The 27839-nt window shown below is 38.8% G+C and overlaps 2 protein-coding genes across 6 annotated transcripts in view; one reads left to right on the top strand and one right to left on the bottom strand.

The window, feature by feature from the left end:
* Window positions 1-11160, bottom strand: part of NEK1 (NIMA related kinase 1) — a 63562-nt gene extending 52402 nt beyond the window's left edge. For all 3 annotated transcript variants that reach the window (XM_072406038.1, XM_072406039.1, XM_072406037.1), the window contains exons 1-6: window positions 11062-11160; window positions 5101-5198; window positions 2199-2282; window positions 2044-2111; window positions 1871-1957; window positions 1283-1337 (exon numbers count right to left, since the gene is read on the bottom strand). In XM_072406038.1, coding sequence (XP_072262139.1) covers window positions 1283-1337; window positions 1871-1957; window positions 2044-2111; window positions 2199-2282; window positions 5101-5198; window positions 11062-11158 — 489 coding nt within the window. In that variant the 5' untranslated portion in view covers window positions 11159-11160. The remainder of the gene's footprint in view (window positions 1-1282; window positions 1338-1870; window positions 1958-2043; window positions 2112-2198; window positions 2283-5100; window positions 5199-11061) is intronic.
* Window positions 11161-14568: 3408 nt separating this feature from the next.
* Window positions 14569-27839, top strand: part of CLCN3 (chloride voltage-gated channel 3) — a 54345-nt gene continuing 41074 nt past the window's right edge. Inside the window, exons 1-2 of one of the 3 annotated variants that reach the window (XM_072406040.1) lie at window positions 14569-14721; window positions 24327-24502. In XM_072406040.1, the coding sequence (XP_072262141.1) occupies window positions 24343-24502 (160 nt within the window). In that variant the 5' untranslated portion in view covers window positions 14569-14721; window positions 24327-24342. Of the gene's footprint in view, window positions 14722-23632; window positions 23737-24326; window positions 24503-27839 lie in introns of those variants that run through there. The other 2 variants (XM_072406043.1, XM_072406041.1) reach the window with 2 other exon arrangements.

The following is a 27839-nucleotide window of genomic DNA, read 5'->3' on the forward strand; positions in this document are numbered from 1 at the left end:
AGACATCCATGATGAGATGGCCGACAGGCAGCATGAGACCTTATCCAGGACTTAAGGAGACCAGGGGTAGACAGATAGATTTGAGTGTCATCAGCATACAGATAGTAATGTAAGCCAAAGGAGGATATAAGACTACCGAGAGAGGAGGTGTACAGAGAAAAGAGGAACACCAACAGGTAGAAGAGTGGGAGTAGAGGAGTTACCATTGAAAGAAACTTGAAAGGAGCGGACAGACAGATAGGAAGCAAACCAAGAGAGAGCAGTGTCACTGATACCAATGGAGCACATGAGTTGTATTAGAAGGGGGTGATCAATAGTGTCAAAACCAGAGGAAAGATCAAGGAGAAGCAGGAGGGAAAGGTTGCCTTGAGACTTAGCTCTGATGAGGTCATTGGCCACTTTAGTAAGGGCTGTTTCAGTGGAATGGGCAGCTCTAAAACCAGACTGGAGACTGGTCAAGGAGAGAGTTGGTGCTCAGGTAATCGGTGAGTCTTTTGTAGACAAGGCGTTCAAGAAGTTTGGAGACATATAGAAGGGAGATAGGATGGTACTTACAGGGTAGGGAGGGGTCTAGTGAGGGTTTCTTCAGGATAGGGAGAATTATGACATGTTTGAAAGTGGAGGGGTATTTACCAGTAGAAAGGGAGAGGTTGAATAGTTTGGTTAGGGCAGGAGCCAGGGCTGAGGGCGGCCAGTGATGATTTGCAGGTGGATGGGGTGGGTATGGTTGGAGTGGCTCGGTGAGCAGAAACATCATGTCTGATTTTGTCAATTTTATCTCTAAAGTAGGTGGCAATGTCTTGTCAATGTCTTTTAAAGTAGGTGGCAGAGAGGGTTGTTGTGGGGGGAGCAGGTGTGGGGTTTAGGAGGGAGTCAATTGTTGGGAAGAGGTTGCGTGGGTTGGAAGCTTGAGAGGAAATGACAGCAGAGAAACAATTTTGCTTGGTGACCGTGAGCTCAGTGTTAAAGCTTTGAAGCTTGGCTTTGTAGTCCATGAAGTCAGCGCTGGGGCCAGATTTTCTCCACTTGCGCTTAGATGCCCGAACAGTCTTTTGTAGCTGTTTGGTGTGATTGTTGTGCTTTTGTGACTGTTTCCTAACCATACCTTACTAAATTTACTACTGCCTACAAATTACTACAAATTGGTAAAGATTCATGCTTTCAAGAACTATAGTTGACCACCCCTGAACTAGAATTTTAAATGGAAAAAAGAATTACAACAGTATTTGATATTGTTTCAAAACAGAGCAGACGGGGACAAGATTAAGGTAAATCTACTTACTGCATGTTTGAGAGTACACATTTCATAAAGGACACAGCCCAAAGCCCAAATGTCACTGCGTGAGAAAACCACAAATGAATATGAGTGGCATAGGAACGGCAGGAAGTAAAAATATATACCATATATATAGATATACCATTCAAGATAACCCTATTCATGTAGAAAATTGTATACAAAACAAATTGACACAATAGAGATGCAAATTCATCTAAAGATATAGAAAAAGTACATGTTTTTTACCTCTAACTATATATTTTTTTATTCAGATAAACATAAAAAAGAAAATTGGGACTTTGAAGGTGGGGGGGGGGGGGGACTCCAATTTAGTCCTATTTTATAAACAGAATGAAAAGTAATGACAGAATGCTGGACTAAAACCCAAAGAAAATCATTCCATTCCATTGTGTGTCCCCCTGTGAGACTAATCTCTTCTAAAATCACCTATTGCTCCCAAGACTCCCTTCTGCACTTCCATGTCCTTCCACTGGGCATATAAAATGACCAGATACCTGAATGGGGGGGGGGGGGAGGTGTCAAAAATTCTCAGTTAATAAACTTAAGAAATACAAAACTAAAAAGTACACAAACCTTTTGTTGTTGTAGGGACGGTTCTCGCATATCTCAGGGGACAGATAGTAAGGAGTTCCTATACAAGTTCGAGCCAGCTCTACTGTGCTGTATAATAAAAAAAATCTATAGTAAAAAAAAACTGAAGTGTGAACAGTTCTTACCAAAGTATTAAAAATCTTCAACATTTATACCTATTCAATACTCTGGCGATTCCAAAATCTCCTAATTGTATTGTCCCATCTTTTGTCAAAAATATATTCTAAAATGGAAACACAAGTAACAGATGTCAGTAAAACTTACACTTATCACAATCCTGATATCATTTTTATTACATTCTCCTGGTTACCTGTGACTTAATGTCTCTGTGAAGAATTTTTCTATCATGAACATGTTTCAGAGCCAAACACAGCTGAACAAACCAGTCTAGGATCTATGGGAAAAAAACCAAAGAATGTTATCACTGCTATTATCATTACACTACAAACCATAACATTTTCATATTGGATTGTAAAGACATCACTAGCAGAAAATTTTGATTATCATCCTCCAGGGAATAATCAGATTTCCTTTTTGATAACACACATCCTTTAGTTTTTAAAATTTTTATAACTGAAGCCTCCAATTTAAAGAAAATACACAGATACGGTCGCTAACCACCTAGGATTAAGAAGTAAGAATGTCATTTTTAGCTTTCAAGACTTTTTAATGTAGAGTCATGATCAGAGTGAGACTAATCTGATTTGCTTTTATTATAGTTCATAAAAAGCCGTTTATTACTCAATTCCCTGTGGCATCCAACTATGACTCCACCCAACAGGAGCTTTAAAAATGTAGAAAACAAAATTAACACATTAAGAAGGTTTAGTGTTGTGTCTTGCAACATTTCCAGTCCTGACAGATTTTATAATGCTATTTTTTGGACTACCTAGCTACTTCTTCATTCCACCAAGCTGAAAGAAATTTCAAAAAGAAAGGAAAACACTATTGAACTGTCAGGATGTAAAATTAGTAATTTTCTGCTTAAAGCATACCTAAACACAACATTTTCACTTTACATAAGGTGGACAACCCTTATATGTAAGGGGAAAATGTTATTTATTTTTTTAAGTGCAACACCCTTTCTTTAAAAAAAAAAAAAAAAAGTTGAGGCTCTGGGTGCTACTTCTGCACATGCCTGAGATCTTGGACATGCGCAGAAAGGGGCATTTTTCTCATGGGAAGGACCAGCGCCATTGAGGTACTTGTAGGAGTTAAGGTAAGTGTGATTTTTTGGTTTTCGGATTAGTTCCACTTTAAACTTTACAATGATTTGTATCACTTGTCTGCCCACTGCACAGAGGTGATGATGCTATTTCATTTTCCAAGATAAAGAGCTGTGTGTCGGGGCTATTTAAACAAAATTACACTTTAGCCTGTCCATCAATCCTGTGCAAGCAATATATAAATCCTTTGTTTCAATGTGCAGAAATGAACTTTAAAAATCCTATAAGTATTATAAAACAAATAAAAAAAGGAATTAAAATGGAGCCTGAGTTTAGAGAGGAGACCCAAGTTATTCCAGACTAAACCTCTCCTCCTTTCTGTATACAGTTAGGTCCATAAATATTTGGACAGAGACAACTTTTTCCTAATTTTGGTTCTGTACATTACCTGTACATTGCATGGGGAGCTACTTTGACTGCATGTTGTCTGTTCACAGCTTCCGTTCATCTTCCACATACAACCCCCCACTCTCAAATCCACTTCAGGCCTTTTATCTGCTTAATTGATAATGACATAAGGAAGGAATTGCCCACACAAGCCCATAAAATAGCCTTTGAGTCCATTGTCCAATTACTTTTGAGCCCCTAAAATGAGGCAATTGTGTAAAAAAAGGCTTTAGTTCCTCACATTTTTATGGAATCTTTTTGTTCAACCCACTGAATTAAAGGTGAAAGTCTGCAGTTCAACTGCATCTGAGTTGTTTCATTTAAAATTATTTGTGGTAATGTACAGAACCAAAAATAGAAAAAAGTTGTTCCTGTCCAAATATTTATGGACCTAACTGTATATACCTTCAAAGATGACAAGGGGACAGGGGACAATGGTGGATCATACAGAAGTAGTTACTAGCTTGCAGAAAGGTGCAGTATATGGGGTGGTGATCTGTTGGAGTGTTCAGAAATCAAGGGTGCTGGAAGAAGGTAGACATTTAGAGTCAAGGATGATGTGGATTCAATAGTAGGTGTGCTGTGTGACAGTGAGATTAATCTCAAATATTTGTCATTGTTTCCAGTGATAGATAAATGAATAAGTGCTGTACACACAGTGCCATTCTGTTCTTTGGAAAGAGGAGAGAAAAGAGAAAAAAAATCTGGAAAAAGGGGAAAAGTGAGTAGTACCCATCTGTGCGCTCATGCAAAGGAGTGAAAGGCGGTCGGTCAATTATCAATCTGCCATCAGGGAGCGCTTTACATGTCAGATTTTCACCCGAGAAGAACGGGCCTGCTCGTCTTGGGCAAAAATCTGATATGTGTACATAGCTTTACTACCACCATGATATGGTTCAGTCTCCTGGAATTAATCATTCGTCAATCTAGTTAAGTGCAAGTGGGTTTAGTCAGCTCCATAGAATTCTATGGGAAGCAACTCTGGAGCCTTTGTTTAAATAAAGGTAATCAAACATAACAAAAAAAGGCTCCTTGAAGAAACCAGAGCAGAAAAAAAGAAGAAATATCTTATCACGGTAACTGGAAGAAAAATTGAGTTCTTAAGCTACGTACACACTTCCAATTATTATCGTTGGAAAACGAACGACGAACGATCCTGCACGATATCTACGAACGATCGTATAGCACCGATCCTGCACATAGAGATAACGAGACGATCGTTCGTAGATATTGTACACACAATAGATACGATCGTTTGAGCGATAGAGGAACTATGTGCACGACAGGAAAGTGAAGGAACGTTCGTTCATTACGCATGCTCAGATTATGGACGATCAACGAACGACCGTACACACGAACGATGTTCAACGATCGTCGTCCAATCCGATCCGCCGGTCCGGTCGTTCGTTTCCAACGACTTTCCTCATTCGTCGCCGTCGTTGGTTACTTTTTTTACGAACGATTTTTGCCCAATCGATCGTTCGTTGTTCGTTTTGAACAATAAAAATTGGAAGTGTGTACGCACCTTTAGAGAATGTGAATAAAGTTCCAACATTTTTTACATTTTTAACCATTAATTTAAAACAATAACTAATATACCTGATCTTCAGAAAACAAAACTCCTTTTTGAGTATTGATTCGTTGGAACAGATCCCCTCCTTCACAATAGTCCATAACAATATACAGGCATCCACTCTCTGAAACAAAGGAAGAAGTATTATTACAATTAGTCTTTCACTGAAAAGACAGGAAAGATTATACTAAGTAATTAGATCACATTATCATTAATCAAGCTGTAAACTTCCATTATTGTACTACAGTACAAAACAAACAAATCCTGAACACATTAATGACTACAACTCAGAAGTGTATCATTTAGCATAATTTTGTCATGAATGCTCTTACTAGCATTACATTAAGATAATGTGCTATTTAAAAGCCCTAAAACACAACACTTCATAATGATCATTTTCCATATTAATCTAAATACAGACTTTTATGACTAGAATATTTTTTAGGCTAACAGAAAATACCACCTTGATCTGTTAATGTTTTTGGTTCCTCGCAGTTTTACATTTTGGTTACACTGCCTGTGGCACACACACAACATACATATATGACTGTATATCTGTAACATTGTTGGGGAGAAAGTGCTGGGTGAGAACTGACCACATCTTTAAATGAACTGCTTGGGCATATTTTGCACAAGAAGTTATTATTATTAAAATTAACCAACCAATTGTATGAAGTGATAGGGGGATGCAGATCAAAACAGTTGGGTGAGTTGTAAAGCATATGTACTGCAAATTGGGCCTGTCTGGGACAATGATCTTATCTTCATACCTAAAAATTCATGATATCATCAGTGATACATGACATAATAACATAGCCTAGATTAGAAGTAACCACGTAATCCAGCTACTACAAAGAAATAAAAAATAGTGTAAATATACACACATCAAACCACAAACAGAACTAAATTAAAAATGTTGTTTATGAGCAGATACAACAAGACGTCTTCTGATGTCTTTATTACCATAAAAATATTTTTCTGTGCTCCTTTATTTGGTTTAATTTTTGACTTTGTGGCTAAACCCTGCCAAGCAGTATTTCAATGCTGTTGGAGATTATCCATAAAGTCAAGCAGAATCAGGCCTAAGAAAAGCAGACAAAGTTAGAATGCCATATTAGGATTTCCTACAACTACAGTCAAATATTTGTCTATCACATGACTATATTATTAATTCTTTACCAGCATCATATCTAGTACAGTAATATACCACCACTAGCACCATAGTAAAATCCTCTACTTCCCCCGAATGAACACAACTTGCCCACTGTCCCAACTCTCAACTTTTGTTGCGTCCATAGCCTTGCACTACTGTCCCCCTTGGAATTTAGCAAGCAGGTCTGAGCCTGTGATGGAAGAATGGGTGAGCCTGGCATCATGACCTTACTCTGGGAGAAGTTTCATCCCCTTTCAGTGACACACAGCTCCCTACGCATGCGCAGTTTGGATTCCGCAGATTTAGTGGTTCATGAGGTCTGAAAGGTTAGCGACCACTGATCTAGACCCACAGGAAAATAATTTCCCGCCACCAGCACCATAAAATTATTACTTATAAATTCAACATAATAACATCCCCTTCCAGCACAGTATTACCACCACCAGTACTAACGCTATATTATTTTCCTCTGTCACAGTAAATCTTTAAAGTCTTTGTGTGATCTAAATGTGTGAGATTGCTGCTGGAGATGTCAGACAGAAAAAGGCTCTTTCCTACACATTTTCTGGAGCTGCTCCCTCCTGAGAAATTTCTGGGTTACAGTTTAATCCAAAGTTCAGCAAATGTCAGACCAACATATCCCGGATGGCCCGGCCTTTTTTCTTTTACAACATAACTCAATTTCATTAAAACCGTAAAAATCTTCTGTAGTCAGACACCTGATCATTGCTGCTATCTCTTGTATAGCCACCTGTTGGCAGAGCCCTGAACCACCAGCAATTCGATTTATGGCTACATAAGGTTAATGAGATCCACCGCATGGAAGACCTTACAACCTCCATCCGAGGCCCTGGCAGGAAGGTAGCTAGTACCTGGTTTTATTGGTCACAATTTACAACATCCAATGAATACCATAGCTACCTTGGTATTCATGGTAAAATCAGCCCACTGGAGCTCTAAGTTAACATCCCCTGCACGGGCAATCCCCCCGCCGCTAACGGAGCCTGTCTTCCCCCGGCTTTTCCTCCCCTTCTCCGTCCCTGCCCCTTCCTGGTTCAGTATGCTTCTGTGTACTAGTTAATTGATTGATTGAGGTTATTTGAACATGTTTGCATTATGTCTATGCAATTGCAAAACTTGCACGTTTTTCCGGTTGTATTTTGATGATGTTGCACTTTTTAGTTCCGCATCCTTGGTTTATTTCTGTAGCCCCTTGAATTTTAATAAATAATGTTTAAAAAGATGTCATTGTGTGACTTTTTGTCAGTGCTACAAATCTTTCTAACACTCTCAGTATCCGTCTACATAGGCCCTGGTTTATTAAAGCTCTCCAAGGCTGGAGAGAATACACTTTCATCAGTGAAGCTGGGTGATCCAACAAAACCGGAATGGATTTCCTAAAAGTCATTAGCTATTTGTTAGCAAATGTTTTCAATCCTGGACCAGATCCATTCTAGGTTTGCTGGATCACCCAGCTTCACATATGAAAGTTTATTCTCTCCAGCCTTGGAAAACTTTAATAAATCAGGGCCATAGTCTTTGAAACCACTTAACCCAATTTTTTTCTTTTAAACATAGGTCAATCTCTACATTGTTACATATGTGCCAAATGTCAGGCTAACCATCAATGGAAGTCAGTCTGTCTTTCATTGCTTGTATGTTTATGTGTTACATTTCAGGTCCTGCATTTATTCTACTCTAGTAATGGTCACCATTTGTATATCAGAACCAGTGTGTTGGTCAGCACCATAAATGATTGTACAGTTAGTAGATGCCTTTTAGTATTTCCATCAATGTTTGCCAGTTTGTAAGTACCAAACAGAATACAATTTTAAGCTGGGAGGGAAGAAATTGTAAGCCTGTGAGAGCCCTTGTACTCAATTAGTAACCACCCAAAAATACTTGGGTGGTTACTGAAAAGTATCGGGTGGTGTGCCCGGCTAAACAGGGCTGGGAAGAACACTGCTTCTATGTCTATTCATGTCTTTCTACCAATCTATGTGTGTACGACAAAATGGGGAATGGGGAGTTACAAACATTGTATATGCCGATTCCCAAACAAAGTGAAAGTTCAGTTAGTGTTCAGTATGAATACCTAATAATGTGCAATGAAAAAAACAGGATATTGCTAGTACCTAAATAGTTGATTGAAACACATTTCGATTTTCTCTACCACATACACTGAACGTTCATTCGCTAAACAAAGAGTTCTACCATAACATAAGTAACCATAACAGTTAAAATGGAGTCATGTGTTTGTTTATGACTCTTAAACACACTCTTTGTTATCTGATACTGTGAATAAAGCTACGTACACACTTCCAATTATTATCGTCGGAAAACGAACGACGAACGTTCCTGCACGATATATATGAACGATCGTATAGCACCGATCCTGCACATAGAGGTAACGACACGATCGTTCGTAGATATTGTACACACAATAGATACGATCGTTTAAGCGATAGAGGAACTATGTGCACGACAGGAAAGTGAACGGACGTTCGTTCATCACGCATGCTCTGAACATGGACGATCAACGAACGACCGTACACACGAACGATGTTCAACGATCGTCGTCCAATCCGATCCGGCGGTCCGGTCGTTCGTTTCCAGCGACTTTCCTCGTTCGTCGGCGTCGTTGGTTACTTTTTTACGAACGATTTTTTGCCCAATCGATCGTTCGTCGTTCGATTGGAACGATAAAAATTGGAAGTGTGTACGCACCTTAAAGCTGCGTACACACTTCCAATTTTTGTCGTTGGAAAGGATCTTTCACGATCCTTTCCAACGACAAGGGACTGCACGATGCATGAACGGTGCTGTACATACAGCACCGTTCATGCTCTATGGAGAGGGGAGGGGGAGAGTGACGGAGCGGCACCCTGCTGCGCGCTCTCCCCCTTCCCTTTCATTAGGATCGGCTGTCGTCCATCGTCTGTGGATCCGGCAGGTCGGTCGTCCGGACGATGGACGACACCGACTGTACACACACCAGATTTTCGCCCGATAATTGGCCGATGCCGATTATCGGGCGATAAAAATCTGACGTGTGTACGTAGCTTAACATTCAAGACTTTGGAATTTATCATGAGACCAGGAAATTGGTAACTGTCAGACTTCAGACAACTATTAACTCCCAGGACCCATGTGCCCTTTTAACTCCCATGCACAGCTCCATGTATAGTCTTGGAATTATTTGGTGACTGATTGAATTAGATCCCATGGACAGGAGCAGGAGTTATGTCATTGTGACCCAAACAATCAGAATAGTTAAAAAATCTCAGAAGGAATCTATACTAAGATGTCAGTTGCAACGGTTAGGGATATTACAGCCAGTGCAGCTCTGAAAGGGGGCTCTTTGGCTGGTAAGTCAGCCATAAGCCATAACTTGCAAATATGCTATGGATACTTGCAACTAAATTAGTTTAAAATAATTTATTGTATATTTGATTTGGGTCGGCCTTAAAAACTTACCTACAGGTAGGGAACTGCCTTTACTTTGATTAACCAATTATCTGCAAAAAATGCGAACCCTGACAGCCAGAAGCTGAGATTACTTCTGCTTTAATCTAAACCTTCCTTAGGAAAACATAAAAAACATTAATCTTCTAATAAAGACATTTGATTAAAACAGACTGCACAGTCTTGAGAGCTGCAAAATTCTGCTTACAACTGACAAACAGCTATAATAAAATAACAGTAATGTGAATTGTAATTACATTACACTTTTGCATTTATTATTAAACATATATCAGTACCTTGTTCACTAAATCTTTTCCAGTATCATTTTTTAGAATCTGAAACAGAATTTCCCAAAGTGTCTCAAATCACTGTACACCACATCATTTTGTTGAGTAGGTGCAACAAGGTAGTTGCATATTGTGATGATCAATGTGTCTACTATTGGCATAGCTAGTATGATATTGAAATACCTAGTTAGATTGATGCACTACAGTAAATTGTATTGAGTGAACATTTAACTGAATTAAGCTTTCTCGTTTTCACTATAATATAATCCTAAATAAAGAACTTGTTCAGCCTAGACTTCTACTTATTGGAACTTTGGATTTTATTACATTAATACACAGAAAATGATATTGGTATAATAAGGTAATTATGACCATTCCAAATCCTCCTGATTTGTTAATTTATTTAGGCTGGTTTTAAACCCCAGAAACCCAACCTGTCACACTACCAGTATGAGTATGAGTATGAGAAAGACCACCAATGACCAAAGATTATGTAAACTGCAATGGCTGAACCTCAGACATGTACTTTCCTACTTTGCTCCAGCATGAGGTTCACTCTGCTTCTTTTCTTTTTGGTCAACATCGGCTTTAGACGTTGGTTCAGTAACCATGAGTTCAAATATCAATGTACTTATGGCTCCCCATTTACTATGGGGGTTTTAACTGTGCCTGTCTTTTGATATAACACTGACCTTGGATTCTCTACATTTTTACATCCCTCAGAACCTAAAGAATTCAAAATATATATCTTATATATAATATCTTGTATCGTCAGTATTAAATTGATGTTTAGTGGTGCCTATTCTTTTTTTGTTTTTTTTTGTTTTTTGTTTTGTTAAAAAGCCTTTTATACCATGCAGATTATTTGTTTCTTATTTATTAAATGTAATATTTCTTCTGCTCTACACATACAGATAATTTGGTCATCCAAAGTCTTACAATTTAATAAATACAGTACTAGCAACCATCACTATTTTCAAAATCTGCAAAAGCATAGCAAATTCTTCACTTAAAAAAAAAGTTTATTAATGTTACTTTAAAGTTTATTAATGTTACGTTACAAGGACAACATATTTTCCAACCTTCAAACGACTCTTTGTACTGGACAATATTTGGATGCTTCATGTTTGCTAACACAGCGACTTCTCTCCTTGATTCTTCCCTCTCCTTGTTGGACATCTGAAAGAAATACAGTATATTGATCAATACAGGAAATGGATACATTAAACCAGGAATGCCTTTCCATGGAAAAAAATCTATATATTCTGAACAAACTGCCCTTTAAGGACATTCTGTACAATGTCCTTAAACATAAAGGTGTGGTGTGGAAGTCGTGGGAATCCCCAATAGAACACAGGCCTACACTTCCTATAACTGGTATTGTGTTAGCATAAAGTGATAAATAATGGGGCAGATCACCCACATGTGAACAGAGTATAATGATGTCAATTTACAGCCACTGGTTTTTTTTTTTTTTTTTAGGTACCTAATGTCTCAAGTATCCTTTATTTAAGCATTTTTTTATCTCTGCATGTTTGGCAGTCAATGACAGTTTTTCTAGTAATGTAAAGAAAACCTGTCACATGAATAAGCTGTACGTTGCCACTGCTTCACTTTATATTTCAAAATGCTAGTTGACTGGCTATCACTTAGCTGTTGCGTTACCTTCAGTAATATGAATCCCAGGCCAAGAGAAGGTAAAGAAACAAAGTGAAGCCAGCACAGGGTCTCTTATATGTAAAATAATACTTGCTAAATAAGAGGGTAGGTGCCTAGGTTACCTGCTTCCCTGCCACTTGCAGTGGTTTCACCTGACTTGTACGTCTTGTAGGGAGTAATAGACTATTAGAAATACCACTGCCTGTGGTAAGGAAGTTAACCTGATCAGTCAAACATTTGCAGCTGCCAATCAGCAGAGAAGCAGAAATGTTTCTTGTTAGGGGATAGTAAAGGTAAGTATATTCCCTAAGTGTACATGATACAAACATGGAATACAACAGGAAACCACCGCCCCTAAATATGTTATTATAACCGAAGCCATCCATCTTTTTATATCCTATTTTTATATCTTTTTACAGTTTGCTTTGGTGCCCTTTGGAGTCATCCTGTGCCCTAATATCCTGGAACAACACTTGTTGTCCTTCTCTGCATTTGTGACAATTTCAGTGTGCCATGCCTACACTCTGATTTTTGGCACGTTATGTCAAGGTATGCTTTTGATTATGTATTTTCCTGTGGGCAATATGATTATTATTTAAAATGGTCACAACGGTCAACCAATACCAATTTGAGGCTTTATCCTGCTTTACACCATTTGGAACAGTCTATATATTGAGTATATATGTTTGTCTCCCCTTTTCCTATATTTCTTTTATATGTGTACATTTTTTTCTTTGTTATAGTAAATGAAAAAAGAGCCTGCTTCTAGAAAAACACACAGCAGAAGCACTATTTATTTTTATCCAAGACCTGCTAAGCCACCAAAATATGTGTCCTGACAGCCTGAAAAGTCACTACAGAAGATAAATCTATAGTATAGACCACAGTCATTACTTTGCTATAATGTGGGTCAGAGAGGTGAATCTGGATTGCTTTCTAGGGGATTGTGCTATTTAGTAACTCAGAACTACCCAACAAAATTATAATTCAAGACAATAAGATCTACAACATTAACAGTCTTTCATACTCAATAAATCTGTATTTGCACCCAATAAATCATAATTACAAATGCCACTGCTTTTAAAACAGAGCCAAACCCAAAAAGTCACCAGGAAGTAGAGGTCCAGGCAGAGAAGACATGAAGAGGCTATTTTGCCCAAAAAAACAAAAACTAAATTAAAAAAAAAAACTTTTCTTTTCTTGCTCCTGGTAAATTTTTACAGCTGCATGGCTCATACATACAGTGCAGAGCCTGGCTCTATTTCCAACCTAGATGTCAATTTCAGTCTTGCATGTCATCAGCAGCCGATGACAATCATGGTTATCACTGTAAGGTGCTAAAATAGAAAAAGGTAATTGTGTACCATACTCATCAGAGGATACTTGTAGATTGCCCACACTAACCATACACGTTAAGTGCATACAAGTAATACAGGCAGTATTAATATTAATATTATTATTAATAAACAGGATGATGTCTGGTGACGGGTGTAATCTGGTGATAATTGATGATGGGTGATGATAGTTGTAGTCTGATGATGGGTGATGTCTGGTGAAGGGTCATGATGGGTGTAGTCTGATGAAGGGTCATGATGGGTGAAGTGGGATGATGTCTGATGACGGGTGTAGTCTGATGACTGGTGATGTGTGATGATGGGTAATGATTGATGTGCGATGATGGGTGATGTGCGATGATGGGTGATGGGTCATGATGGGTGTAGTCTGATGACTGGTGATCGTTGTGTGATGATGGGTAATGATTGATGTGTGATGATGGGTGATGTCTGATGACGGGTGATGATGGGAGATAACAGGTGAAATCTGATTATGTGTGATGGGTCATGATGGGTGTAGTCTGATGATGGGTAATGATTGATGTGTGATGCTGGAATGGTCTGTGAGGGAGTGACTGTAAGAGTGTACAGTGATGAGGGGGATGTGGAAGTGCTATGAGAAAGCAGATGAGGTAAATAGGGGTTGCATGTTGCAGAGAGGGGGGTGAGGAATGGCCGCATTGTACGATGCATGTGTGCCTCAGCTCTATTCATTCCAATAGGGAAGCCATGCTCTGAGCCTGGCACCTTCTTCCCGGGAAAATTCGGGGCACACATCATTACGCTGCCTTTTCCAGTACAATGGCTGGGTGTCTATAAGGTGGCATAGGGAAGATCACTGGGTCAGGGCTGAAGGTAAGGATGGGGCAGGTACGCAGCACCCAGGAGATGGAAGGGAAATAGTAAAACACCTTTGTAGTTTTTTTTTTACCTTGTAAACTTTTTTTTAGTTTTGGGCAAAGAAAGGTTGCTATTACCGGTGTATTGTATTTTTAGGTGAGGGCTGTAAAATGTATTTTTATCAGTGGTGCAGTAACTATGGGAGATAATTGTCCCAGTTGCACCTCAGCCTCCCAGTAAAAACATACAAAGATCAGTTTTCTTTTCCATAGCCACATCCTGCTTGGTATTCAGTGCTAACACAGGCAACACTTGTGTGAAAACTTCATGCTTACTCTCTGTGTTTTAAAAAATGAACCCCATTGCATTATCAATCTGCAGTCATGTGATCTATTTTTAACCACTGCATTCACCCAAGATTCACCCACATGTAAACACAAACGTGTGGATATTGTGAAACATCAATGAATCGACTTATATAAATATCATGGTAAATAGATTCTCTTTTATTGGACGAAAGAAAACACTTTCACACTGTATGGAGCAGCAGTTCACAAAGCTTTAGGAGATGACACCCGAGCTACCCAATTCAGAATGATGATCCAAACATCAGTGTCACACCCTACAGGGGCCTTCCCTAGCAACGCTCCTTAGCAACAGCTTCAGCAGCTGCCCGGAAGCAGATCCCGGAAGCAGATCCCGGATGTGTTGTTCCTCCCCTGGCAGGTAGAGGCAATCACAGGCTTTGATTACTCTGACCACCGGCGTCTCTGCGACCCTAGACTGACGTATCTTTAGCAGGCCGCAGCCCTCCAACCTGCCGCCGCCGCCCTGCATTGGTTCTAAGAGGGGAGGATGCGGCATCTTCTTGCCGGGGGAGCAGGGAGGGCCCCCGGACACACAGGACAGGTAGGAGATGCCTGGGACATCCTGCTAGAGATGTACCGAGCACAGACTTGTCATCCCTAACCCCACCATGTCTGATTCCATAACACCGCACATATGTATTCTCTATTGTAAGGTGCCTGGGGTACATAATGCAATAAAGCCAGCCTGGACCTGTCATGGCCTTGGTTTACTTCCATTGTCCTGAAAGCAAAGTTCTACACATCATACACAACCCATGTCCATGCATTTATACATATAAAATGATATATCAAATCCCAATATGCCCTGTGTACTCATAATTAGGGTTATTATTTTATTACAATGTTAGGAAATGATTGGTACAATGTAATCCCATACACCTGATATGGGGAGCTGTAATGTGCATTTCCCTATACAGAATCACTATTGTATGCATTGCAAAACATAGGAGACACGCATCAATATGTTACACATTAATTGTACAATTTGTAAAAAACACCAATTTCTGGACCAACAACAAAACCAGAATTCTTTTAACATATAATAAAACTTACTTTATTTCATAATATTAGTATTAAAATTTCCTAAATAATAAAGAGAAATCATCATTAAAAGCACTCATTACAAACTAGACTGGGGTTTCCCTTGTTAGAGGCAAGCCCAATTTGATTGTACACATTTCATGAATATAATCCGCTTCCCCACCCCTTTCTTTTTGGTTGTTTTTGGCCCATGGAAATTCATTAATGTACCAAAAATATGAATAATGTTAACAATTGAGTAAGATACCACAATGTATGCAAAGTGTATTGAGTCATGCAAAGAAATATCACGGATATGATTTAAGAAATCCACATGTGTTCATTCAACATTTGCAGTCACTATTGGGGGACAAAGATCGTCAGTATAATCATTTGGTGTATATGATAATGCGCCATTAGTTTGCATGTTGTTACATAAATGGATGACCTGGGGATGGAGCGTGTGGCACCAAACCTTCTTGTGTCACATGGGGGGCCCAGCCCCACCAAAGCTATCCAATGTCACCTGCGGGGGGTCATGTATGGAGGGTAGGAGCGGTACCCTCTAGATATGTGCCCCTGATGCCGTAATATTATGAAATAAAGTAAGTTTATTATAGAATTCTGGTTTTATTGGTGGCCATAAAAGTCCCAGTATTTGGTGTTTTTCACAAATTGTCTCTTTTATGTGTAATAGTATTTACATGGCCACATCCCTAACAGGTACACAAACACAGAAATGATGCTAATCTAGAACAATGAGACAGATAATGAGACAGATTTATGATAATATTGCAGTTTGATCCACATCTTGTGTTCTAGTACTTTGTAATGTAGCGGTGTTCTGGAGGTGCCTTGTAAAATGATCGCCAGCACACTGATGTACACATTTGCTGATGTACACATTCGCATTGTGTGTGCATTCCACATTGATGGTCAGAATTTGGGAGACTGGATGTCCTTTCCCATACGTGTTGTGTTCATCTGCCTCCCTTCCATGGAAATTCCATCCCTCCACAGGCCCACGGGTCACAAATACACCAAAGAAACACATAGCTAGAAAGCAGCCTTTTTGTGTTTGTAATATGCTTGGTAACTGTGCCTCATTTCATTTCAGAGCTTCCTCATTTAATAAGCAGAGGTCTGTTACAATTAATTTATTGTTAATGTAGTTTTATTTCTGTACAGGAAGCAACTAACAGATGGGATAGTTTTTAGGAACTGGCAGTGGTTTTATTTCTGAGACCACAGTTTACTTTTTTGTAATTGTCAAAGCCGAAGATCACTTGTCCAATATACATTTTTTTGGATGTTCTGTGCAATTGATAAGCTGTTATTCTTACCTTTACAGTGTCTGTTTCTTTTGCTCCATTCCATGGCTGTAGCTTCCATGAGGCTCTTGGCCATTCAATCAGAACCAAACCCATACTACTCACCTGTCTGTTCAAAAGCAGGGTGCCAACACTCTGCTTGCCACTTCCATGATCTTCAGCCACCTTGATTCACTTTGAATGCGTGGCTCAACAAAATGTATTAACTGGGTGGCGATCAGGCTGGTAAGAACAGTTATTGCAGAATGGATATCACCTGTCTCATTCTGCAATTACCACCTGCCTGATCATGCATTTTAATTTTACTTTCAGCCCTGGTTCCCTTCTTTAAATCATTACAGGACGCAGCAGATTGGGGACACATGTATTCATCACTCCTAAGAGTCTGTGTTGTAGAGTTTGCATGCAGAGAAGGTAAGATATGGGCCACTAGAGAGGTGAGTATTACAGCTGTTGTTTAGCAGGACATTTCAGATTTTAGCCCAATGGAGTGTGTGTTTTTTGGCAGTGCCATCCAGATTTTTGTCACTGTATTGGCTCTAATTACATTTATATTGAATCATTATATGCAGCTTACTGTAAAAGTCTCAATGCTGAGAAAAGGGAGCCTAGGGATAATTAAATGTTTATAAATTCACCTGTCCTACATAAGAGATCCTTTTCCTCTCCCATTCTCAGTGTTGGGTTACATGAAATGCAAAACATTAACATTGTGTGATTAGTACTCTTCCATTTTGAAAACATAAATTCAGCCAATCGTTACAAGATTAAAAAAAAAAAAAAAAAAAAAGCTCCTTAAGATATAACCAGCCTTTGCTGCAATATTCACCATCAGTTCAGAGACCTTCCCTGTTGTGTCTTTTTACCACTAGATGTCCACTGTCTGATAGCCGGCTTCATTCAGCTGACCTCCTGTAACTCCATCCCCAGCCTTTGAGTAACAGGATCCAGGATGAGCTCCTCTGCTTTTACTTGTCAGCACATGAACTGATTGGCTTCTTGTACTGCTTCTTTCACTTACATGCCAGCTCTGCCAAATTAGGACAGGCCAAATTTATCTATTTACACTGCTTGCATTTAAAATTATAGATGTCCTAATGTTTACAAAGTTATTATTATTATTAAACAGGATTTATATAGCGCCAACATATTACGCAGCGCTGTACATTAAATAGGGTTGCATGTTAATGTGTGCCTAGAGTTTAGAAATATTCAAAGGCTTTGTTGATGTCCAGCCGTTGGGTAGGGATCAAGAAGTACTACGGGATCTGCTTTTCTCCCCAAGCACCCATTTCTATTTATTGGAAGTAGACATTTTTAAGTTTAGGTCTGCTTTAAAAAAAGTTAATTTTTTTGCACTGCTGCTTATTTACCAGTGATGAAAATATCAACTCAAAATGTGAATGTACAGCGCTGCGTAAAATGTTGGCGCTATATGAATCCTATTTAATAATAATAACGCAGGTTCTCCCTGTGGTTTTGTGGGTTTCCTCTGAGTGCTCCAGTTTCCCCACACATCTCAAAAAACATGCAGGTAGGTTATTTGGTTTACCCCCAAATTGACCTTAGACCGTATTAAAGAGGAACTATGCTCAAAAGTAAAAAAAAACAAAAACACACCTTTAATTCCGCAGGGCAGTCCGATCACTCCAGGGGTGTCCGGCATCTGGTCCTGCGTCATCCCAGAGCCGGCGCTCAGGGCCCCCCTCCATCTTGGTCTTCTCTTTCAGGTTCTTCATCCTACATCACCCGATCCAGGCTCGAGATCAGGTGACGTAGGAAAAAAAAAAAATTGCCGATCTCGCTGCAAATGCCTGTGATCGGCAAATTTTTCTCTTTGGGCAAAAAGGCTCCTTCTGTACATGCCTGAGATGCACGGGCATGCGCAGAAGGAGCCCCCAAGAGCCTTCCGGGATGCCTGACATAGGTATCTCGGGAGGCTTTGCACTCCCATTCATTCTTGTCGACCGCCTAGGTAGCCGAGAAAATGAGAGGACGGTGCTGCACCATTTTTTTTTATTTGTTTATTTTTTTTAAAAAAAAAAACAAAAAAATAAATTTTTACCTTTCATAAAAGGCTTCTCCACTTCTCCACCCTTTTATGTAAAGTGAAAATTCTGAGTAATGGTATGCTTTAATGTCATCTGACTGGTGACATGACCATGGACTTCATAAAGTGCTGCATGATATGTTGGTGCTATGTATTTATTGAACAGATTAGCAGAAGTTTAGGAAGTCTGTAAACAAATGACTTTTTGCCCAGTAAAGCTGGTAACCATAGCCTGAAAAACATGTTGAATTAGCTTACCAGAAGTGCAGTGCCCTTGCTTGCCGCCACTTCATCCAGTCCTTCAGGTTTCAAGTCTTCAGTCATCATCTCTGTCTGGGTAGGCATGACTTAACTCCCACGCATGGAGCTACTTTGTAAAACCCCACCACCAAGCTGTACATAAGTGCCTACTAAAATAAATAGACCTGACAGGCGGACAGAAGGATTTGTGGCAGAAGAAACATCAGTCTTGGCTGCCTGATTAAACTTTTTTTTTTTATTTTACTAAGCAGTGCTCCACAGACATTTATTTCAGCCGGGTGGTAAAAAAGGGGGTGTGGCAAAGCACGGCAAAATTAGTGCACCAAGTTGTTTATGCCATGGGTATCCAGTAACCTCTTATTGTTCTACCTTCTCCCTATCATTTGTTCCAACTTTGTAATGCCTACCCCGTTAGTATATCCAATTTTTCCATTCTATGTATTTTGCCACAACTGTACTATGCCGTGTATTGAGACCCAACTTCCTAGTTTTTTAAGTTTTAAGAGTGTATTCCCTTGTAGTAGTGTAATTAGGCTTAGTTCATATTGGAAGCAAAACATATTTACCCCTCCTGAGTGACTTCTGGCAACTGCTAGGCACCTAGGATTGGTAACAGGCGGTAAGTGCCGGGCACCTGGGATTGATAACAGGCGGTAAGTGCTGGGCTTTTTCAGAGCTATCAGTTTTTTAAGCAGCAGTGGTTCCTGGCATGAGCAATGGACATGTAATCTTACTGCAGATGTAAATTCAGATGTACTTTAGATGTGCTCCTGAGGCTATATTTAGTTAAAGTGAACTTTTGTGAAAACATTTTTTTTTTCACTTGATCCTTTTACAAAATTAGCCCAGCAGGCCCATGCTGGCTCAGCTTCTACCTTTTCTCTGATGCCCTCTTGTAGGTCCAGTGCTGCCTTGCACTGCGCATGCATAAGATTGAACACTTTTTTTTTTTTTACATGATAAGAAAGCCTCTGAAGGTGCATGCACACAAAGAGCAGTGCAGAGCCTCTTGGGAAGTGTGACACAAATATCCCAGGAGGCTGCGGATTTCCCCTTTGTTTTTTACCGAAATAGAAGTAAAGACTGAAGGGGAGAGGTCCTCCCCAAAAAACTAAAAAAGAAAAATAAACACATTTTCCATTATATAACAGAGAAAGTCACTAATATAATGTTAAAAATGTGGTGATGCTTTATTAGCATCATGCATGTGATATAAGACAGACAGTGGCCCTCTCTCATCACTGCCCATATTTTATATAAAAACACTGTCTGTGACGTTTATCCGCAGTGTGTAATGTCATCAGCAGCGCAGTGTGATCGCTATGTGAGTGTAAAAGCTGCTTGTCATATTCTGCAGCCTAACAACTCGCTGTGTTCAAACCTTCAGATCTCCTAAACCGTTGGTTGTATTAACTTGAAATTTTTAAGGTACACGTGGAGGCATAGGAAACTGAAACTGTAGGTGCAAGTGGGGGACACTTGTGGCTAAACCTTTTTAAAATGTAATTAGTATGGCATTGTGAGAACATAAATCTCTATCTAGCAAAATGTGCTGCCTGCTCTGTTACACATACCTGTCTGCATCTTACCTCAAACCCCAATTTCTCCAAAATTAAGAGGTGCAGGGAAACACAAATATAGGTGGAAGTGGGAGACACTTGTGACTATCACCTTTCTTCACCATGGCATCAATACAACATTAAAAAAACTGTCCATCAAAATGCACTTTCTTGTTACACATGACTGTACCCTTCCAGTACCTCAACCTCAATAAATTTTAGTGGGCAGAGTTTGTTCTATTGATGCCATAGTGATGAAGTTTTAGGGGATGTTAGTCACAGATGTTCCCCACTTGTACCCATATTTTTGGTTTCTTACACCTCCCCATTCCAGGGAAATTGAACTTCAGAATGTTAAAGAGGACAGGAATGTGTAACAGGGCAGGGAAGCCCATTTTAATGGGCAGAGGGTTTTATGTTCCAATGATGCTATAGTAATGAGATTGTAGGGGGAGAATGTGCCCGCCACTTGCACCTATATTTTCAATTTTTTTCTCTAAACATAAAATAGATAGACATATTATTGGTAACTGTGTCGGATTAAAAAATTCCCTATACCCGAAGCGTTTCACCTTACTTGGATTCCTCAGGGGTAGTGCTTTGACACACGGTGTTTGTGTAGAGAGAATTATTTAGATTCAATAATCTAAATACAAAATATATATCTGGTAGGTATTTTGGAGTCTTAACATTTGTGCAGTTTGCAACAGGAAGGTTTTCTGGTTATTTTAACTTAATTCCTGGAAGACCTTAGCTGCTTAATCAACCTATTCCGCACCAGGATAGCTCCACCTGCAGATGGAAGATAATAGGTGGAGAAAGTCTTTGAAGATGTTGGGTCATGTGACTATCAGCATGTAAAAAAGGCACAGTCAAAAATATATACCAATTTTTTATATATATTAATAAAAAATCTACACACAAAAACATGTGTCAAAGCACTACCTCTGGGGAAGACAAGTAAGGGGAAATGCGTTGGTTATAAGGACTTTGTTAATCAGACACGGTTACCAATATTATGTGTAGGTATTTGATGTAAAGAGATGACATCCAAACCTAATGACTTTCTAATAGGCCATGGATGTAACTATTTAAAACTATGTAATATTGTATGAAGATTGTCCTTTTGAATACATAATTATAAATACAATACGTTTTAGCCAAAAAAAATCTTCTTTTTTGTTCTTTTCTTCTATTTACATATAACTCCTATTCATACATGAAGAAGTTAACGTATTGTTGGCAGATGGTTATGCCGGAACAGAAGCAAGTTTATTTTTTTGCAGAAGAGGCATAGCCTATCTCTTCTTTATTAAACAACCTGCCAGCTTGCAGTTTTTTTATCTTTAAAGTATAGTTCTGCTATAAGATAATTTACTAATATTATGTAGGGAAGCAATACAAGTCAGTGATGTTTGGTCTCTCCAGCTTTTCTTGGCACAAACTGATCTGTAAAAAGTAATGTGAAATGTTGTTGTTTGTTTCTTGCATGGACATCAATTGCCTGGCGTCTGACATTTTTTCAGTTTCCAGTTTCCCATTGTGTCCAGTGGTTCTGCTATATAAATGGATGTTTTCATCTGTAAAGCATTGCTCATTCATATGATCTGAAACACGTGTTCAGAGCGTATCATAAGACCAGATTACAGCTTTACTGAGTACTCCTCATGTTTATGTGCTATATCACTGGATCATGGAAGAAAGCAACATCTATTGTTAGATTTATTGCCTAGGTGGTAAGTATTGCAATATAGTTAGTGTGACTTCCAGTATTCTTAATTACTATTTTGTAAGATTGATCTCCATTGTTTTGGTGGTTTATTGCATGTAAAACATGAAGTCTAGACAAAATATATAATTCAGTACTATAAACATATGCCAAGTAGGTAAGTACCGTAATTATCTGATTCCTGTTCTGTTCTGTTGTTTTTTGACAGAATACACTATTATCTTTCAGCCAGTAATTTAATATTCTTGAGAAAGCTGCAGATTTGTATCTATGTGTGTATGTATGTAAGTGTATGGACGTAGTCTGATGAAGCAAAGAACTTTTGTATTGACCCTTCTACACTGTCACTGCTGTGGGAACCAGGCGACATTTGGCTTGTGGATTTTTTTTATTATTTTAATAGTTTACTAAATGTTTATGTATATTATATAGGTAAATGTTTTACTTTGCTCACGGTGTCGGAGTCTTCGGCTACGTACACAGGTCAAATGATTCTCGCCCAATGTGAACAGTCGGGCTTGTCTTGGGCAAGAATCTTACGTGTACAGCAGTTGCCCGATGTCGTTCATGGATCCTTCCTGACAAATCCATTAACGACCGAGATAGAAGTGAAGGATGAAGAGACAGCGGGGTGCTGCTTGCTCTCTCTCCCCTCCCTATAAAACAAAATCTCGCTGTAAGTCATTTGTTACTGGAAACAATCATATAATATTGTTTCCAACAACAATAAGTGAGTGTGTGTACGCTGCCTTACGTTATGAGGAACCTAAAAACAAAAACTATTAGCAGTCACTTCTTATTGTAGAAGGGATTTGCTATGTCCCCTCTGCAATGAAACATACACTGAGCTGCACATGAGCGGCTCATTGTACGGTGCTGGGAATTAACTCTTGTGCACATGAGCATCGGTTATGCCATTCCGTTTTGGCTAATCAAGATGGCCGAAACTCCCGATCCCATAAAAGGACCAGGTTAAGATGTCAGCTCTATAGGTAGTATGAGGAGAGATGAGTTTAATTTTGATTCAAGCCTTAGGATGATGCTGTCCTATCAACTGCCTGACCTCCTAAACTCTCCCAACATCTATTGGGACACAAGAGTTTGAAATAACAGAACCCTTTGGGTATTGGAGATCATTATGGTTGTGAATTTTCATGAACCGGCAAACAGTGTGTAAATTCAAGCATATAAAACCAGGTGACTACTAATAATTAAAAGCCAAAATCCACTCTTTTCAATAGGCTCAGTTCACATCAATGCTTTGCTAAAAATGGAACACTCTTCTTTAAAAAAAACTGCCCAAATTTTTGATTTCAATAAAAAAAAATTGCACATCATCAGATTGTGAACAATAACTAATTTTCCGTATCAGCTCAAGTGCAGTTAATGCACAGCACGTATGGTTATGGAAGACAAGAGCTGCTGATGTTGTCAGGGTTGGATTGGAGGTGTTAGAAAACTACTCAATGTACAATGGTATCAGCTTTTTTTTTTTTTCAAAGGTTTGTTGACTGCACATCTTGTTCCATAATGTTGGAGAGAATGCTTTCCTATGGAGGAGAGTGCCCCTCGCTCGCCCCCCTTCCCCAGTAGAACAAAAAAAAAGGTAACTTCCAGTAGCCGTAATCTGACGTCTGTTCTGTATGGGGCTGTAGATCTGCTTTTCTAACGTCATGACGATATTCCCCTACTCTTTAGTAAGCTCCCAGGAATCAGCTTGTTAGTTAAACGCTAGATAACTGCCTGATTTTTCTAAATTACCAGTATAGGAGATTGACTTTTATATTGGTTTAGTTTGTACACTTGTTGTAATAAATTTGTGTAACTAAATATTATCTTTATAACTACAATAGTCCTTTATATCCTTTTACATTAATGATTTTCCTTACAGCATTGACTCATCGCTCTATCACCCAGCACTACATTGCACAGCAATGCATAGCAGTCAATGTGTTTGCTGCATGTTTCAGTTCCCTTGTGTTTTGTGCTGGCTTAGTATAGTAGGATTTGTAGCTTCACATCTAACATTTGCTATCTCTGTATAGCATATGGACTTTTCCTCTGTGTTGTTAGTATTGAAAGTATTTGGACTGTGCACAATATCTGCTTATAAATCAGTAATTACGTTTAGATGTATCTGTGTGATTATATAAATCATTGTGAAGTTTTATTGATTATTATCCTCATCAAAAACAGGTGGTCAAGCATCTAAATGGAGTCTGAGCAGCTGTTTCAGAGAAGCTACTACCGTAACAGTTACAACAGTATTACTAGTGCAAGCAGCGACGAGGAGCTCCTGGATGGAGCTGGGGGAATGATGGACTTCCATACCCTGGAAGATGACCACTTACTAGATGGTGACGCCTCTCTTGGTATGTCTAGATAGTAAATCATTTGTTTCAACCTATAATAACATAATGTGGAATCAATATGGTATCATATCTATGTGGCAACTGCCTAAATGAAGGACAATATTGTGTGAATGCCTAGGTGTGAAGTCACACTGTTACTAACTTAGCAACGACAGGTAAAATCACAGAAAAAACAAGTATTTGAAATGCAGCATTTTTTTTACTTTCCAAAAACTGTCAGTTCAAGAACACCAAACCTTTGACCCTGGTAGCAAATTTGACTTATCCATGAAGAGTCTGTTCCGGATTACAGTCATGTCCCTGTCAGAGTGTCTAATTAGAGTAGCCAGTCCTTTTCCCTTAAAGGATATATTTCACAAATGTTGAAGACAGCCCTGTGCAATATAGAAATCATAGTACTGTGTTTATATTATTGTTCCAACCTCTCCACATGAACATTTAACAATAAGTGTTTGTTTTTAATCACTCCTGGGACTACATTAGGAGATTACATGAAATGCAGAGTTCAAAGAAAGATGGTTCCTTTTCTTAGGAGCGGAATGCATTTTTGCAGAGTGCCTCAGCAGCAGGAAATCCTCGGGTTCTATGTAAAGGAAATTTTGGCAACTTTGTCATGGTTACCATGTAGCCCTCACCTCTGCCCTGCCTTCCGTTTGGTCAGCAATGTAACTGGAACATTTGGTAGAAAGAGGCAGTATCGTCATCTAGGATAGGAAGTGTGTTAGGATCAAAAGGAGGACACAGTACAATGTTAAGGAATACTTTAAAAGGTTTGGCGTTCAAAGGATGTGCTTATATAGTTTTTTTTGGGGGGGAGGTGGATGCAGCTTTTGAGACAGATTGAGCTTCAAAGATTAAGTCCTTTTGTATTTTTATTCTGCATATCACATGTTTACTTGCATTTTCATGTTTTGGTAGCAGTTTTATATATAGGGATTTTAAGATTGTCCACCAGAGGGAGTTCTGTATATGACACATTCAAATGAGCAGATCTGCTACTTATTAGGGAAGTGCATTCATTTAGCTGAATCATAGAATTGTGAGAAAACAGCAACAGAACATAGCAGGTGCAAAGCACAAATGGACACCCCCCCCCCCCAGGTATATACCTTCAAAACTGGGTGTTGTAATCGTAATGTTGGTTTAAAACCATGCCGGGTACAATTGAAACATTCATTTATATATACATACATTCATTTATAAAATACATTAAATGTTATATGACAACTGCAAATCCTATAATAGATACAAAATTTGTAATTTGTTCATTTTTAATAACCAACAATACATCATAGGGGCAGGCAGTATAAAATCTCTTCATATTACTCCTTTATGATAGATATCCTACCCTTACACCAAGTGATCCTTCTGAATCTATAGTTTATGTGTTTACTGGTTCTTTAACGGATTCAGGGATTTGTACATTTTGCTCTCACCAAAGTGTAAGTTGGTAGCAAGAAATTATTGTGTCACTATTCCATCTTACAAGGGGGCTACACAAGCAAGCAGGTAAGTGTTTCCCATCCCTACTGTGTGTGCTCCAGTTGATCCGCTAGTGAAAAAATCATGTGATATTAGCCTTATGGTCCCACAGTCTACTAACAAGCAAAGCTGCTGTTTGGGCTCTCGCACATCTTGCGAGTAGGTGAACATGAGACCTCTATGGTAGTTTGCTTTATTTTGGTATGCATAAAGATATTACTAATAAAGTAGCCCCGAGGGTTCCATAGGGTGCCCGCTGTATGTGTGGTTAATGTAACGGGTTCTCTGTATTGATGTGATCTGGTCATGGTAAAATACCCAATTCTCCTCAAATACACTCTTGAGAAAAACCTACAAAATCTAGCAAGTCTGTGAAATAGCTGAAATGCCAGCCAGCGGCCTATCTACAGTGGTCACGAGCATTTGAAGCACCAAATGCCAAAGGAATGAGGGTTTGGCATAAATTCAAGGAGGCAATCAAATGGCAACAGAAATAGCTGAAACGCTTGGCCTGAAAAGGGTCTCCTTATTTCCATATATATAATATACAACTTTAAACTCACATTTTACACTTGCTGACAAGGAAAAGTTGCTGACTCCTCCGCAGCTGTTTTCTTTAGGTTTTTAGCCATGCAATACTCCAAATTGTTTCTACTTTTTTCAATGCAGGTTTTAGAATAAGTCCTGTTTGTTGATCAACAATTGTAGGCTTTTGTAATACCTACTTTCATATGTCCGTTCCCCAATGATTTACAAAGAGTAGATGCAAGAAAAATTTCCATACATGCAGCTACAAATTGGAGCTCCTTGTATATTTCAGCCCTTTGTGAATATGGTTACAAATTCACCTTACAATCATATTGTACTATCGGATACCGAATCTGAGTAATAGGAGGGCCAGCTTTTTAAGAAATTAAAAGTTAAACTAAAAAGAGGTAAACTAAAAAACAGAAAACTATGTTCTATAGGAATTTGAAAGTTTTACACTGGAAGAAAATAGCAAAATATCAAGTGTATTTTGATGACCAATTAGCATAATTAATAATTAGCCTGAGAATAGGATCATAGATTTAATCTCAATACTGATTAATCCGCTTTGGAAAAATCGAATGATGAATAGCATAAACCTATCTTGTAAACATGATCATATGATACCTGTTTGCACAGATGTATAGGTATACGATTTGTAGGATGAGAATTCAAAAATTCAGTGTCTGAATTTTCACTCGATTTGCAGCATCTCTGATACAGTCCTTTACTTTCTTGTTTCTTAGGGTATAAACAAATGGATTTAACAATGGAGAAATTATCAGTTTTCACAGAATACTCTTTTGGTGGTCATATTAAAATGAATATGGCACTACCGAAAAATATTGACAGCATTGTTGGGTAAGAAAGACATGTTGAAACATGTTCAGATAAACTGAGCAGGAAAAAATACATAGGGGAGTGAAGACGATAATCACTGCAAATGATGATAATTATAAAGATATTTCCAGCCAAAGTAATAAGATAGATTAGCATCAATGCTGTAACCATAATTGAAAATATTGTTTGGTTTCCGGAAAATCCTTTTAAAATTAAGTCTTCTACAAATGTACCATTTTGGCCCCTAGCCACCCTTCACTGTCTCAAGAACCAAAACCATCAAACCACTATATAGGGGGACCCTACCACCAAGGATCCCTCTTTTCACAAATCACCATTTTTCCATGCCCAGGATCGCTGCCTTCAAAAATCCCAACCACCCCCATGTAAACACACCAAACCACTTACCAAAATCCAGGGAGGGTGGTCGGGAAACACTTTCTTCCTCAAAGAGGGCCTCATACTTCTGACTTACCCCTTTTAAACC

The sequence above is a fragment of the Pyxicephalus adspersus genome, chromosome 3 (genome assembly GCF_032062135.1).
Source record: "Pyxicephalus adspersus chromosome 3, UCB_Pads_2.0, whole genome shotgun sequence".
Taxonomy (NCBI): domain Eukaryota; kingdom Metazoa; phylum Chordata; class Amphibia; order Anura; family Pyxicephalidae; genus Pyxicephalus; species Pyxicephalus adspersus.